This window comes from Lactuca saligna, chromosome 5 (assembly GCF_052625555.1).
Source record: "Lactuca saligna cultivar CGN05327 chromosome 5, ASM5262555v1, whole genome shotgun sequence".
NCBI lineage: Eukaryota > Viridiplantae > Streptophyta > Magnoliopsida > Asterales > Asteraceae > Lactuca > Lactuca saligna.
In genome coordinates, this window is record NC_136421.1 from 121,013,450 (window position 1) to 121,030,467 (window position 17,018).

Sequence of the window (17,018 nt, forward strand, 5' to 3'; positions counted from 1 at the left end):
AATAATAATTTTTTATATACATACAATGTGAAATACATTGAATTAGAATAGATTTTAATTACCATCGTTTTGGTGATCACCAAAACCCCCACCGAACGGATGTGGTGGCTCGTCACCACCGTCGCCTCCATGACCCATCACAGCAGCCATGAGATGGAGCAATGCAATCCAAAAAAATGACATCCTGAAAAATTATAACACAATATGAATATATATATATATATATATATATATATATATATATATATATATATATATGACTACAACAAATACAAACCTTATTTTACTAATTAAATGTAAAAAGATTTTTTAATCATTCTCGCCCCCAGACACTTTAGTGTCTGCCGATACATCACTATCATAATCAGAATCTTCCTCATCATAATCAGTCTCGCAATCAGACACATTATTGATGATACTCGTTGGTGGGTCAACTTCAATATCATCTTCAATCGATTGAGAATTTTGAAAGTACTGGCTAAAGTCAATTGAGAGAGTGAAATTGGAAGAAGCATTACTAAGAACGACATCGGTTGAATCATTGTCGATATTTTCAATGGGATCATGATCAACATCATTCATCGGTAGATCCCAAATTCTTCTATGATTAACATTTTCAACAACCCACCGTTGGGTGTCATTTTCGTCACTTGGAGAAGGTTCTTGGATGTAAAATACTTGCTTGGCCTGCGTAGCAAATATGAGTTGATCTTCGCTGCTCAATTCGCGTTGTGGGTCGATAGTGGTGAAATTATTATCAGATTTAACTCCTGCAGTATCGAACCACTTGCAACGAAAAAGTACGGTGGAATATTTATGTGGATAATGCAACTCGATAATCTCTTCTAGCTGACCATAATATTTCTGCATATGCTCTCCCTCAGTTAGAACCCCCCGAGTTTTGTGTTGATCGTTGAGCGTCACGCATAAGTACCATATACCTAACACCATTCACTATGCAAGCGGTGTAAGTAAAGGCATGCGCATGCACACCGATTGAAAGAGTTGATAACTCCTTATTAAACTCTAGAGATTTTTGTTTTTGCATATCATAGACCTTATGAAGAAACCATTTAGGAAATTCGATTTTTTCATCACTTTCAGGATGTAATGATTTGAATTCACTACATTGATGAAAAAATATATATATATTTAGTAAAAATGTGAAATTAAAAAAAGACAATGAATTAAAAGATAAGAACACTTACGCAATATACTTTCTGACTTCCTCACAATTATCAAGCACAAACCAATGTAGACGTTTTCTCTCCTCTAGACTGAGATTTTTCATTTTCCTTCCGCTAGTTGGTCGACACTTAGACTGAAACACCCATAGCTTTGTTTCTTCTATGATAACATCCTCGTTTCTTTCAAGGCGATTGAATTGAGTCTCAACATCTTCAAGGTACATCGAACAAAATGATAATGCCTCTTCAGCGACATAACCCTCAGCTATAGAACCTTCCGGCCTCGCCTTGTTTCTGACATAGTTTTTTAGTTTTTTCATATACCTTTCAAAGGGATACATCCATCTCATACATACTGGGCCTCCAGAAATTGCTTCATCAGGTAAATGCAAAACTAAATGAACCATAATGTCAAAAAACGCAGGAGGATAGATCACTTCTAATTTGCACAATATTTTAATAATGGCTGGTTTCGCTTCTTTCATATCCTTCACCGACAATGTGCTTGAGCAAAGTTGCTTAAAAAACATACAAAGCTCTATTATTGGTGTATAAACACCTTTCCCCAAAAGACCTTTAACTCCAATGGGTAACAAACGTTGCATAAGAATGTGATAATCATGAGATTTCAACCCAATAATGTTAGTATTGGTTTCATTCACTTTCTTACTGATGTTAGATCCAAACCCATCTGGCAGTTTCACATTTCTTATAAACTTACAAAAACGAATGCGGTCAGCTTTCGTGAACGAGTAAGGTGGATGGGGTTTATGGAACTTGTTTCCATTCTTTTTCAACCATAGATTTTTCCGAATGTTCAGTTTTGTCAAGTCCGCCCGAGCATTTGATGTGTCTTTAGACTTATCATTCATCAGAGAAGTACCCACAAGACTCTCACCGACATTTTTTTCAACATGCATAAGATCGAAGTTGTGCTTCAGCTCCAGAGAAGACCAATACTCAAGTTCAAAGAATATGCTCTTTTTGGACCAATTCAACTCGAAATCCTCACGATCTCTCTTAATACCAGCTCGTTGAGCAGCTACTTTACCCGGTGGACGAAACAATAGACGAGCGTGTTGCGCTTGTATTTCTTCCTCACTAAACTTTCTTGGAGGACCTCTTGTCTCATGTTTGCCATTATAGTCCAAACTTTTTCTCCATGGATGGTCAGCATCTAAGAACCGGCGATGACCAATATATACGACTTTATTTGATACTCGGTATGACGGGGTGTCTTCGTTGCAAGTCGGACAAGCTTTGTACCCTTGTCCGCTCCAACCGGATAAACTACTACGAGCAGGAAAGTCATTTATTGTCCATAACAACATCGCTTTCAAATTGAAGAATGTATCTGTCGCTGCATCTTTAGTACGTACTCCAAAACTCCATAATTGCTTCAACTCATCCACCAACGGCCTAAGGAACACATCCAAGTCCTTCCCGGGTGCTTTGGGGCCGGGAATCAACAAGGTCAACATGAAAGATGACTATTTCATGCATAGCCATGGTGGAAGATTGTAAGTGGTGAGTATGACAGGCCACGTGCTGTGAGGATTACACATGTTACCAAACGGATTAAAACCATCAGCAGCAAGCCCTAAGCATACGTTTCGGGGTTCCCTCGAGAAGTCAGGATACTTCATATCAAATTTTTTCCATGAAGTACCATCAACGGGATGAATCATCGTACCATCTTTGGATTGTCCGGTACTATGCCAAATCATATCTTTAGCTGTGTGTCTTGAACAGTACAAACGTTGTAGTCTGGGGGTCACAGGAAAGTATCGTAAAACCTTATGAGCCACCTTCTTACCCTTTGTATTTTCATCAACCCACCGACTCTCATTACAAACTGGACATTTTTGCAACAACGCGTGCTCTTTCCAGAAAAGAAAGCAGTCATTTTTACATACGTGTATTGACTCATAACCTAAGCCGATCTTTTTAAGTGTCTTTTTTGCTTCGTAATGTGATGGGGGGACCCTGTTTCCTTCAGGAAATGCAGTTTGCAACAACTCAAGAAGCTGATCGAATGAACTATCAGTCCATTTGTTGATCACCTTGATAAGCATCAGCTTTGCTAAAAAGTCAAGGGACGAAAACGAACATCCAGGATATAATTTGAATTGGACTTCCTCTAACAGCTTTTGAAATCCAATATCAACACCTCTATCGTCTGTATCTAGGTTCCCTTCGTTGCAGTTGCTATCATTTTCAATCACACCTCCCATAACATCATCAATAACATCAGCCATCTCGTTACTACGCGGTATGTCTTCGACAACCGGGTGAGTTGTATTTTCGCCGTGATACTTCCATATAATATAATGTGGACTAAAACCATGTTGAAGTATATGGAATTTCATTATGGCTAGTAGTATAAATTTATTGACATTGCATTTGTTACACGGGCATCTAATTTGACCTTTGTTATCGACATGTGGTTTGGACCTCTCGAGAAAAGATTCAAGTCCTTGTTGGAACAAGGTAGAGTTACGGTTTTCAATAGTAGTCCACGTTTTATCAATAGACATGTTGCAACTGAAACAAAAGTTAAGTTTTAGTGTTTACTCTACAAGAAGTAAAACTTGGATTGAATATTTATAACAACCGAATATTTCTTAAATTATTTTTTTTATTATAGCATGATACTTTAAACGATAGTATATATATTTGTTATTTATATTATCGTTTTTTTTTTCATAACTTATAGATTTAGCGTAGCGTTTTAACTTTTAATTTTTTTTATTATTAAATTTTACTGTAAATGATATTATATATTTGTTATTTATTTAATTAGTTTATTCTGATTTATTATTATTCTTCTTCTTTTTCTTTTTAAAACCTTTTTGACCAATTTTGATTTATCAACTTATTTTAGTTTAGTTTTTATTTTTCTATTTTGATTAATTATAACTTAGTAGATTTAACATAACGTTTTAACTTTTAATTTTTTTTATTATTAAATTTTACTTTAAATGATATTATATATCTGTTATTTATTTAATTAGTTTATTATGGTTTATTATTATTCTTCTTCTTTTTCTTTTTAAAACCTTTTTAATCAATTTTGATTTATCAACTTATTTTTGTTTTTAGTCTTCTATTTTGATTAATTATAACTTAGCAGATTTAGCATACGTTTTAATTTTTTTTTTTTATTAAATTTTACTTTAAATGATATTATATATTTATTATTTATTTAATAAGTTTATTATGGTTTTTTTTTTTCTTTTAAGAACCTTTTTTTACAATGTTTCTTCATTAACTTATAGAAAAAATTATCTATTATGATGTATTCATTTTATTCTTTTAATATACAATAAAATATATTTCTAATAATCATATGAATATTCTTAAATTTTACATACAAATTCATGATGAACATACAATAGTTTCACAAATATACAAATTCATGATGAACATACAATATTCTTAAATTTTACATACAAAATATATCAATTTCACATATAAATTTATCAAACTCATACATGATCAACAAGTATATATATATATATATATATATATATATATATATATATATAACCTACTCAATTTATACAAAACATATCAAATTAATCAACTAAACACACATTCAACCAATTGAAAAAAAAGATCAAATTCACAGTTCTAGTTCTAGGTTCATAAACAATTTTCTAGTTCTAGGTTCATAAACAATTTCACAGTTCTAGGTTCATAAACAATTTTACAGTTTACATCAAATTATACTAATCAAACTAACCTGTCTGCCAGCAAAATGAAAGCTAGAACAAATTTTGAGTGGTGAAGCTGGTGAACCTGGAACGAAGAACAAAAAAAAAAAAAAAAAAAAGAAATCAACTCAAATAAGAATCGGTGGTGTTAATTGGAGTACAATGGCCGGAGATATGAGCAAGAACACTAACCTCGCCGGAGAAATGAACACGAAATCGAAGCTCCCGTCGAAATTGGAGGACACTCGCTTTGGAGTTAAACCGCCGGTGGGTGGGACTCGGTTTTGGAGGACAATCGGCGGTGGGAGAAGGGTTTGTAGCCCAATCAGCGGTGGAGATCGTTGGGAGTCGCCGGAGTCGCCGGAATCGCCGGTTGAAAGAGAGAGTCACGTCCGTCTGCGTCTGGGGAAGACGAACTCGAAGATAAAGGGTTAAGCTATTAGCGGCGACGCTAATAGCGGCGACATGTGGCTATTTGCGGCGACAAATTGGAGGGAATCATACGCGCACTTTTTGGCGATTACCAACCGTTGGATTTGATTGGAATTGTAGGGTCAGATTTCGTTTTAGGGGGCGTTAACGGATCGACCCCTTTAGCGGCGACATGTCGCCGCTAAAGGCGTCGTCTCTAATGCCTTATCACAGGAATAAACCCTATCCGTTGGATTATTTTCCAAACCAAGGGTCACGACTGAAAGTAGCGTATCTCCGACGGATCACCGGTGTCTGTCTTTAGCGACGACGCTATTAGCGACGACATTGTGGTTTTAGAGGCGACATACAGCACGTCAAGTCAGGTGTCGCCGCTATTGATTGTGTCGTCCCAAAAACCGTCGTCCCTAATACTCCGAATTCTTGTTGTGTAATTTTATTAATTTAATGCAAATCTCGTTATTTTATAAGCATGTCCAGCATCTTTTTTCACAATGTGAGACAAACTTAAGGAGTGTACTGCTCCCCTTCCATGATCAAGCTCCCTAAACTCTCAGCCACGTTATATTTTCCTTACATATACCAAGTTGGGACTCTTAAAAAGGATATTTGATCTCGAAAATGACTTAATTCTCCAAATAATCATTTCGATTAAATAAAGATACAAATGAATGTGAAGTAGAAATGTGAATATCAAAATTTAAATAGGATGCACGTTTTATTGGAATTGGCTAAACCATATTTACAACACATATCAGTTAAATTATGCACGCGCATTATACGGATAATCAAACTACCGGAAGGCATATACCACAAAGTTAGGTCATAAGTGGTGAAACACTCTTCATTTTTGTCTTTGCATCATCGATTGCAACTACTTTTTATGAAGATACGATATGTTTCCGAACCTTTTGGATACCAAGTTTATAATAATAATAATAATAATAATAATAATAATAATAATAATTATTATTATTATTATTATTATTATTATTATTATTATGAAGATTAGATAGAAAAAATGGCATATAAATATTCATAAATATAATTATATACACACGCTATAAGTAATCAAACAAAATTTAAAGACTAAAATGACATTTACATTCCAAACACACCCCAATACCATATACTACCATCAATATAGACCAAGGGAAGAATAAAGGCCATTTGGTGTAACATTGATGTAATTTTTTTTTATGAAAACATGAAGCTTAAATCCATTCGGATTTTCAGCACTTGAGGAACCAAGCTGATGCCTCTTTCAACTTTTAAGAAGAGTTGCAACCCTCTCCCAACACCTATCATATCATATAATTATAATCATAATAAAGGACAAAATTGTCATTTTATCTCATCTAATAAAGCTCAACAAAAAAAGTGGATATTTATAATATATGCATTACAAAAAAAAAAATAGTTTAATAGTAATATGCTTATGGAAAATTTACATATTTGGTCTCTGTAGTATATTGCTAGTTTTTTCAGTTTTAGTTCCAAGGGCAAGATGTTCATTTTAAAAAATTTAACAGCAGATACTTTTTTGATTTAATAGTAAGTTGGAAGAATGGTCCCTGTGTCATATACTCAAAAAATTGTGTCATATACTAAAAAAATTAGCACCTAGGTTTTGTTTTCATCTAATAAAGCTCAAAAAAAAATGGATACTTTTGAAGATATGTATTACAAAAAATATAGTTTAATAGTAATATGCTTATGGAAAATTTACATATTCGGTCTTTGTAGTATGTTGTTGCTTTTTTTTTCAGTTTTGGCTCCAAGGGCAATATGGTTATTTAAAAAAATTTAGCAGCATATACTTTTTTGATTTAATAGTAAGTTGCAAGAATGGTCCCTGTGTCATATAGTAAAAAAAATTAGCACCTAGGTTTTGTTTTCATCATGTAAAATGATTTTATTGCCCATATTGATATTAGATTAATTGTGTTATATAAGTGTAAAAAGTCATTTTAACAAAAACAATAGGTACCTATTTGAAACAACACTAAACTGGAAATTTGGGTATAACTAAGGGACAATTCTTGTAATTTACTCTTTAGACAGACTTACTGATTCATTTTTGTAAAAATCACTATAAGGACCAAAATTGTGAACCAGTTTTGTTTTGGGACTAAACCTGGAAATAAATCCAAACAGAGGGACAAAATTGTAATTTAATCTAAAGAAAATTAACTAAAAATAAATGCAGCATACCGTCATCTGTTCTATGGGTGAAGAAGTGCAGAAACCAAAGCACCAATCGGAATGGGTTGTGAGATTCCAATGTTTCTCAATGCCATTCCACCACCTCCAATTCCAGTTATACGTTGTGACCAGGGGGTAACGGTACATCCTCCCATGTGAGATCATCTATTAGTTGTTAGTTAATTAATTAATAATTGATGTCACTGAAATATTATAAAAAACATGAAGCAGGTTGAGATTAGAATTAAAACATGTTACCTCATAAGGGGAACATGCTGTTGGTTTTGCTAAGCACACACCTGGGCGTGGGGGTTTTGCTGGACCAGTAGCATAAAGAAATTTGGCATTGGAGCACCACCAGGACGCATACTTGGAAACAGTTGTTGTTGATACCCAAATCTAGTCAAGGTTTTAGTTTATTTCGTGGTTTAGGGTCGATTAAAAAAAAGAAAGAAAAGAAACTAAAATTACTTACAGTCAAAAAATTTGTAAAATAAGACAATGATCCAATAGATCCAACCAGAGCCATTATTCTCTACCTGCAAAAAACCACATAAGCTTTCAATTCCTCAAAGAAAACAGAGCCATTATCGGATTATAGAACTGTACTTTATATATCTATTTAAAATAGCATCTATTTGAAACTTGAAGTGAATTATAGAAAAGATGGTTGCCTTCCTAACTTCCATGAAACTTAGCAAGAAGTTTCCTCTATTTGTATTTAACTTGATGGTTGAAAATACAAATAGAAAACAAAATTTGTCAAACTAAGTTAAATAATGTTGGAATAATTCAGAAGCTTAGTTATTTACAATTATGCACGTTTAATTCAATAGGGAGAATAAATCAAGGCCACGTAAGTTGTTACCTGGTCTTTGGTTAAGTGGTAGTTAGTTCCTATTTTTCAGCATTGTTTTATGTTTAAATACCTAGGCATTGTGTACGTTGTAATCATCTCCTCCACTTGAAATAATACAATACAAAACCTTTGCCTAAACTACCCCTCTGTAAAAACTTTCTTTTTGTCCCCTGTTACTTCTCTTCTGCAGGAATCTTGTGAAGAGCCTGTCAAAACCAACAAGTGGTATCAGAGCGAATCTGGGTGTTTTATGAAAATACAATCTCGTGAAGAGATGACAGGAAATAACGGAAACGGTGAAAAGGAAGGAAATATTACTCTGCACTATCCGATGCTGTCCAGGACCAATTATGGTGCGTGGGCAATCAAGATGAGGGTCTTCATGTTAGCACAAGGCGTCTGGGACGCGGTGGAGCCCAGAACAGCGAATACCCTAGTTGATGCAAAGAAAGATAACATGGCATTGGCGGCCATTTATCAGGGTATTCCCGAAGACCTGCTGATGGTGTTGGCTGAAAAGAAAACAGCAAAGGAGGCATGGGAAGCATTGAAGATCATGTTTATTGGGGCAGATCGTGTGAAGACAGCGAGAATCCAAACTTTGAAGGCAGAGTTTGAAGCCCTAACAATGAAGGAATCAGAAAATGTTGATGAGTTTACAGGGAAAGTAACCAACATAGTCAGCACCATACGTACCTTAGGTGAGAAGATCGAAGAGGCCTATGTAGTGAAGAAGCTACTGAGGGCCGTTCCTCCGAAATTCATCCAACTTGCATCCACTTTGGAGCAGTTTGGTGACCTTGACGTGATGCCAGTTGAAGAAGTGATAGGGAGATTGAAGGCTCATGAAGAACGGCTAAAAGGTCACAGTGAGGGTGATGATAGAAAACTTCTCTTGACTCATCAAGAGTGGTCCGAAAGAAACAAGAAAAAAGGAGGAAGTGATTCCAAATCCAAATCGCAAAGAGGAGGTTTTGGGAACTCACGTGGACGAGGAAGAGGTAGAGGGAGGAGTAATGGTGGTCGTAATGGTGGTCGTGGAGGCCGTGGAAGAGGTGGCTCACACCATCAACGAGAAGGTAACAATGGTAGTCAAGACAAGAGTGGCATTCAATGCTACAATTGTCAGGAATACGGTCACTATGCAGCTGAATGTACGAACCCACGGAAAGAACGAAACTTTGAGAACAATCTGATCCAAGAAGATAACGAGCCAGCCTTGTTATTAGTGTCCCTGGAAAACAAACAAGAAGTTGGTGAAGTATATTTAAATGAAGAAAATATTCACCCAAAGTTGAAGACAAAAGGCGGAGAGACAGATCAGTCAAGGCTATGGTATCTCGACACAGGGGCAAGCAACCACATGACAGGCGATAGAAGGAAGTTTCGCAACCTGAACGAAGAAATACAAGGTTATGTTAAATTTGGAAACGAATCCAGGGTCAGAATTGAAGGTAAAGGGTCAGTGTTATTCAAATGTAAAAATGGTGAATAAAGAAGACTGGAAGAAGTGTATTACATACCTGACTTGTGCAGCAACATCATAAGTCTCGGCCAGCTATCAGAGGGAGGTGATGAGATCAAAATAAAAGAGCCGTTCCTATGGGTTCACGACAGAAGAGGAAGGCTGCTGATGAAGGTACAAAAATCCCCAAATCGCCTTTACAAAATTGAGCTTGAAGAAGTTAATTCGCTATGTTTGACTACTGAAATTAAAGACCCAACATGGCTATGGCACACAAGACTAGGTCATGTAAACTTTACCTCGTTAAAGTTAATGGCTGACAAAGGCTTGATTGAAGGAATTCCAAAGATGGTAATTCCATCTAAACCCTGTGAAGGATGCCTCAAAGGGAAACAAACCAGATATCTCTTTCCGACTTGCACGAGCTTTAGAGCAAAGAAGAGGTTGGAGCTGATACACGGCGATCTATGTGGGCCCGTTTCACCACCAACACCAGCTGGGAACAAGTATTTCATGTTGCTTGTAGACGATTTCAGCAGAGTAATGTGGGTGTACCTTTCAAAAACAAAAGATGAAGCATTGCAGACCTTCAAGAATTTCAGAACCAAAGTCGAAATAGAGACGGGTGAAAAGATGAAGATACTTAGAACAGATAGAGGAGGGGAGTTCCTCTCAAATGAATTTACCATGTATTGCAACGAGACCGGGCTCGATCGACACTACACATCACCCTATTCTCCACAACAGAACGGGGTGGTAGAGAGAAGAAATCGAACAGTTTTGGAGATGGTTAGATGTTGTTTGAAAACAATGAACGTACCTGATGTTTTGTGGGGAGAAGCTGTGAACCATAGTGTCTATGTCTTGAACAGACTGAGCTCGAAAACACTTAAGGAGTCCTCGCCATATGAGATGTGGACCGGAAGGAAACCGAATGTCGGGCACCTGAGGGTTTTTGGGTGTATCGCACACATGAAGATAGCAAAGGGTCATCTGAAGAAACTCGATGATCGAAGCAAGAAAGTCGTGTATGTTGGAACTGAAAAGGGGACCAAAGCTCATCGGTTGCTGGATCCTGATACCGGATCGATGTATGTAAGCAGAGATGTCGTGTTTGACGAAAATCAAACATGGAATTGGGGGGAGAAAGATAAGATTAGAGCAATTCCATGTATGAATTTCACGGTGGAAGGTTTCAATTTTGCAGATTCGGGGGAGTTTGAAGACGAAGGCGGATCGGGTCACTATACCCCACAACACGGTATAGGGTCTGATTACGGGTCGGATGCTGATGAGCCCATTACTCCCCACACGGACTCACAAGGAAGCCCATTCGTGTCTGATGGCAGCCCAAACTATTCACCGAATCAATATGATGGTCCAGGTGACTCGCCGATAACTCCAAATTCATCGGCATCCTCAACTTCACCTTCGTCTCCGTCTCCCAGCACTGCTTCGAGTTCCACCGGCGGTGGCGCCCCAAAACGCTATCGTACACTTGCAGACCTATACGAAGATACAGAAGAAATACATTTGCCCCCAGAAGAACTCTTATTGCTCCGGAATGAAGAAGAACCGACCTCATACCAACAAGCGAAGACTAAAGCAGAGTGGGTCGATGCGATGAAGGAAGAACTGGCTTCGATTGAAAGAAACAAGACCTGGACTCTGGTCGATCTACCTGAAGGGCGAAAAGCGATTGGATTGAAGTGGGTATACAAGCTGAAGAAAGACCCAAATGGCCGAATCTCGAAACACAAAGCGAGAATTGTGGCTAAAGGGTATGTACAGAAACAAGGGATCGACCACGAGGAAGTTTTTGCTCCCGTGGCTAGAATTGAGACAGTACGTGTCATTTTAGCACTTGCAGGGTCCAGTGGATGGTGGGTACACCATCTCGATGTAAAATCGGCATTCCTGAATGGAGAATTAAAAGAAGAGGTTTACGTGATGCAGCCTGAAGGTTTTGAGAAACAAGATGAATCAGGCAAGGTGTACAAACTCTCAAAGGCTCTCTACGGGCTCAAGCAAGCACCTAGAGCGTGGAATGCCTGTCTTGACAAGCATCTGAAGAATTTGGGGTTTATCAGGTGCTATCAAGAATACTCTGTCTACACAAGGAAGAAAGACGGCAACACTCTCATTGTGGGAGTATATGTAGATGACCTGCTTGTCACCGGAAGCAGCTCTAAGGATGTCGAAAAGTTTAAAGCAGAGATGAAAGTCAAATTCGAGATGAGCGACCTCGGACTTTTAACTTATTATTTGGGAATTGAAGTGAACCAAAATGAAGAAGGGATCACATTGAAGCAGGAAGCATATGCGAAGAACATCCTTCTTAAGTCTCGTATGATGGATTGCAATGCAACGAGGACACCCATGGATCACAAATTGAAGCTACTTAAAGACGAAGAAGGGGAGACTGTGGACCCCACTGAATACCGAAGCATAGTAGGAGCACTCAGGTACTTAACCCACACACGTCCTAATCTCTCATTCTCAGTGGGAGTAGTTAGTCGCTTTATGGAAAAGCCAACAGTAAAGCACTTTCAAGCTGTAAAGGCCATACTCAGGTACATAAAAGGAACTTTAAATTATGGTCTAGTGTATAGCAAAGGGGACAAACGAGTCACGCTCACAGGGTATTCAGACAGTGATTTTGGGAAAGATCTGGAAGATGGGAAAAGTACAGGTGGTACAGCTTTCTACATGAATGGAAACTTAGTGACTTGGTCCTCTCAAAAACAAAGAAGTGTAGCTCTGTCATCATGTGAAGCAGAATTTATGGCAGCAACACAAGCAGCTTGCCAAGGCATCTGGCTTCGACGACTACTTACTGCAATAACAGGGCAAAAGATACCACCGGTGGAGCTGTTGGTTGACAACCGATCAGCTATTGACTTAATGAAAAATCCAGTATTCCATGGACGTAGTAAGCATATCAATATAAGATATCATTTTATCCGTGAATGTGTCGAAACAGGGGAGATCGTGGTAAATCATGTATGTGGTACGAAACAGAGAGCTGATATTCTTACAAAGTCAATGGCAAGAGTCAAGTATGAAGAAATGAGAAGTTTGATTGGAGTGAATTCAGTCAATCAAGTTCTGAATTAAGGGGAGAATGTTGGAATAATTCAGAAGCTTAGTTATTTACAATTATGCACGTTTAATTCAATAGGGAGAATAAATCAAGGCCACGTAAGTTGTTACCTGGTCTTTGGTTAAGTGGTAGTTAGTTCCTATTTTTCAGCATTGTTTTATGTTTAAATACCTAGGCATTGTGTACGTTGTAATCATCTCCTCCACTTGAAATAATACAATACAAAACCTTTGCCTAAACTACCCCTCTGTAAAAACTTTCTTTTTGTCCCCTGTTACTTCTCTTCTGCAGGAATCTTGTGAAGAGCCTGTCAAAACCAACAAATAACAATTATTAGTATGCATGGAGATGCAAGTTGACTGAGATATAGATTTCTTGATCAAAATCGAACCTGATACATCTAAAATGGACAAAAAAAATAGACATATGATATGAATCTTTCATAGAAAGTGTGATACGAACGAAAATGCAAATAAAAACCAAAAATCATTTATAAATTGGGAAGAAAAGAACACAAAGAAAAACTGACGAAAATAAAAAAGCATACGCAACAAATCAATCTAAATTGACCAGGTTACCATTTGGGTTTTCGTTCCTTACCAGGCTTTTGTCGATTTGGCACATCCAACAAATTACGAGGGTAAAAAGGTAATTGGGTCTAGACTTAGTTTTTAATATTTTTTCCTTTGTAAAATCATATAATCATGAAACTATTCTAGATGATTAAACTATTTATGGAAACCTTCGAATCCCTATTATTTGGGACTTCCAACACCTGCACAAACAAATAGACACACAATACAAATAGATGCATACACCTATGACTTCTTGCACATTTTTTGAAAATGAATACATAAACCCACACATACTTCAAAAATTATAAGTAATTTTGAAAAACCTAGATCAGTAGGAGAGAATTAAGAAATGAAGATTTGTCTAATCCAAGAGAATAAGAAAGCAACAGAATGAGGAGGGAAAAGGTACACCTGTTTGATCCACAAACAAAAAAATCATAGGATCACTATAACATCAAGTCAATTCATGCCAAATGAAAATCCATGAAGTCAAAAAATGTAAAAAAGAAATCAAGAGCATACCTGTGTAATCAGTCATCTTACCGTATATGTGTAGACAAATTGTTGATTCTCTACTACCAAATCGTGATGGTCGATGTCGATGGCAGACTGGGTGAGGGCTTGTGATCGTCTTCGATTAATAAGTCTGAAGATTGTGATAGCTAGGGTTTCTCATTATACCGATGGTCGAGGAGGGGGAAAGAGGACGGTGTTGGTGGTGGAGCATGTTGGTAATGGCAGTGTAATACTGGTGCGACGGTGGTGCTGTGATGTGGAGTTGACGTCCACGATAAGTGATATGGATCAGGTGTAAGGTGGTGGTATAGAGAAGAATGGAGGCAGGGGAGAGTTATATACTTATAAAGAAGAGATTAACAGAGGTATAACATTGTAGGGCAAAAGAAAGGACAATATAACAGTGGAGTTTGTTGGACAGGATAGGAAATGGCAAACAAGTCAAAAAGTTAAGTCAAACAGGCGGGTTATGTTCCTTGACTTTTTCAAGACCAATAAGGTTTTATGCATAAAGTTGTTGTAAAAAATGCAATAACCCTTGTACCTCTTAAAATTCAGCAAAACCTTGTAAATGCTTTTTAGGATATATATATATATATATATATATATATATATATATATATATATATATATATATATATATATATATATATATATATAGGAAGAGCTACTCGGCGAGTTTAGCCCTAACTCGTCGAGTTGGATACGAGTTTTAAGTAATCTACTCGGAGAGTCCACGCATGGACTAGATGAGTAGGCCAATCAGGAGGCGACCCTAATTCTTAGGGTTTGCAACCTATTTAAACATCTTTATGGCCCCCATTTCGGCCTCCATCACCCTCAGAGCATTCCTTATCAAACCCTAACCGTTTCTGTGTGTGTGTGTGTGCGTGTGTGTGTGCTTATTGCTTGTGAAAGCATCTTTGGAGTAAGAAGGAGAAGGAGAAAGCTCGAGAGTTCAAGGAAGAGGAAATAGATATAGAATACACACTCTATTGATCATCTTTTCTGGTATTAAATTCTACACCTTTCTAATTGATCATATAGACCTATGTTGTTCCTAAATTGTGGTTGCTAAGCCCAAAAACCCTAAATCCCTTATGAATAGGCTTTGTGGCTGGGTTATATCTCATATCTGGATACTCATGGCATGCTAGAAGTATAAAGTTTTGGTTGTGGTTGGGATTAAAGTCCCCATTGAGCCTAGAACCTCATTAAGAGCTTATTTTGTTTATATGAAGCCTTTAAAGCCATGCATGCACGTAAAGTTAGCAACCTTACGTGAAAAAAATGCCCTAGAAGTCTAGATCCATGATTTGTAGCAGCTTCATGGCTCAGGTCGGACCTGTATGGAAAAAGGGCTGAATGAACTCGGCGAGTCTACAGGATGACCCGACGAGTTATATGTAGTTAGTCGTCAACTCGACGAGTTGGAAGAACAACTCGGCGAGTCCGATGAAGTTTGCCTTAGAACTCGACGAGTTTTATGAGAACTCGGCGAGTCGGATGAGTTTCCCGAGTAAAGTTGTGTTTGAGTAGGATGGCTTCATTTCTTCGTAGTTACATGTAAAGTTAGCAACTTTACGTGTTCAGATGGCTCCCCTGTAAGTTGCATAATCATTAATGATGCTCAAAACAACTTCATGTAAAAATCATTAATTTTTAATATTTGCAGTTTGCAGTTGTCACCTCTATCATGGACTCATTATAGTTTTATGGGTTAATGTTTTGTTTCAGACTTAATTTGCTCAGGCAATATCATCTACATGCCACATGTGTGCTTAAAGGTTGCCAATTTCGTCAGTCAATAAATCCGGACCATACCTATTCCATTAACCGAATAGGCCTCTTCAGTTTAGTGTATTAGATAAATCGTGAAAACAATGAAGCTGAAACGTTGTTATAACAGAGGCTTACTTGAACTTTATATCGGGATACATCGAGTAGTTCGATCGATTAACCTTTCAATACTCTCCCCTATTAGAAAATGTCAGTTCAGCCTTTGTAGCTGACAAAAATTTTGACACCTACTGAGACATTAAATATGCACAATAAGTCTCAAAATATAAATGGGTATTATTTATATGATGTTTTTTTAACAAAAGAGTGTTTTTCTTTTCTAAAAACAAAGGCAGTGAGACGATAAAGTTAGATCTTGTTGAGGCAATCTTTGCGTGGATCGATAGACCAAATTAACCAACAAAATTATTCATCTTTTCTAGCTCTAATAGCTAAGCAAACGAAGCCAGATGTCACGTATGAACTCTTTGCTGCTCCAGGATTTGCAACTGAAGACAACCTCATGGTGATATCTACATTATCCACAACAGGGCTATCAGATCAGAGGTGATTGGTTCGCTTGATCTTGTTATGCTTGATCTTATTACCCCCGTGGTATAACCTCAAAAAAAAATCAATGGACACCCTAGTAATTAGAAATAAAAGGAATTTCACACTACTAGAAACACAGCCTTTTACGACGCTCATTGCGCGTCGTAAAAGGCTCAGACGACGCGCAAATGCGCGTCAAGGAAGGCCCTGTCATAAAGAGAGATGACGCGCATTTACGACGCTCATTTACGATGCGCATTTACGACGCGCATTTACGACGCGCAATGCGTATCAAGGAAGACCCTGTCATAAAGGAAGACGACACGCATTCGCGTGTCATAACCTTACAACGCACATGTTAATGACACGCAATGCGTATCAAGAAAGCCCCTGTCAAGAAAGGTCATGTCATAAATGAAGATGACACACATTTTTTCGTATCATAATCTTAAATGTTTAAAAAAAATATTATTTATAGATTTACTAATTTTCAAATTAAATAATACATTAAAAATCTCATAATACAAAATAAAATACCATAAATAACAAAGATAATTCATTTCACTAATATGTCAAATACAAATAATTATTCCAATAGTGAGTAAATGTTATAATAAAATGAACTCATT

The 17,018-nt window shown here is 37.1% G+C and overlaps 1 protein-coding gene and 1 long non-coding RNA gene across 2 annotated transcripts; both read right to left on the reverse strand.

The window, feature by feature from the left end:
- Nucleotides 1-309: 309 nt before the first annotated feature.
- LOC145045655 (uncharacterized) lies at nt 310-2,668 on the reverse strand. The gene is made up of 3 exons (XM_078993978.1): nt 1,209-2,668; nt 935-1,124; nt 310-849 (listed from the first exon to the last, which is right to left on the reverse strand). Exons 1-3 carry the CDS (start codon nt 2,666-2,668, stop codon nt 310-312), a joined length of 2,190 nt encoding a protein of 729 aa, XP_078850104.1.
- A 5,657-nt stretch (nt 2,669-8,325) lies between these two features.
- Nucleotides 8,326-12,254, reverse strand: LOC145046476 (uncharacterized). Its single transcript, XR_013682007.1, has 6 exons — nt 10,685-12,254; nt 10,164-10,419; nt 9,923-10,059; nt 9,096-9,792; nt 8,718-9,021; nt 8,326-8,605 (listed from the first exon to the last, which is right to left on the reverse strand). It is a non-coding gene; the product is annotated as an uncharacterized LOC145046476 (long non-coding RNA).
- Between the last annotated feature and the right edge of the window lie 4,764 nt (nt 12,255-17,018).

Excerpts from the sequence above, each read along its gene's own strand:
- LOC145045655 (XM_078993978.1), bottom strand. The coding sequence starts at position 2,668 with ATGTTGACCTTGTTGATTCCCGGCCCCAAAGCACCCGGGAAGGACTTG. Across the intron at positions 1,125-1,208 it reads GAAGTCAGAAAGTATATTGC|TGAATTCAAATCATTACATC; the intron begins GTAAGTGTTCTT and ends TCATCAATGTAG. Across the intron at positions 850-934 it reads TGAATGGTGTTAGGTATATG|CTAGAAGAGATTATCGAGTT; the intron begins GTACTTATGCGT and ends TATTATGGTCAG.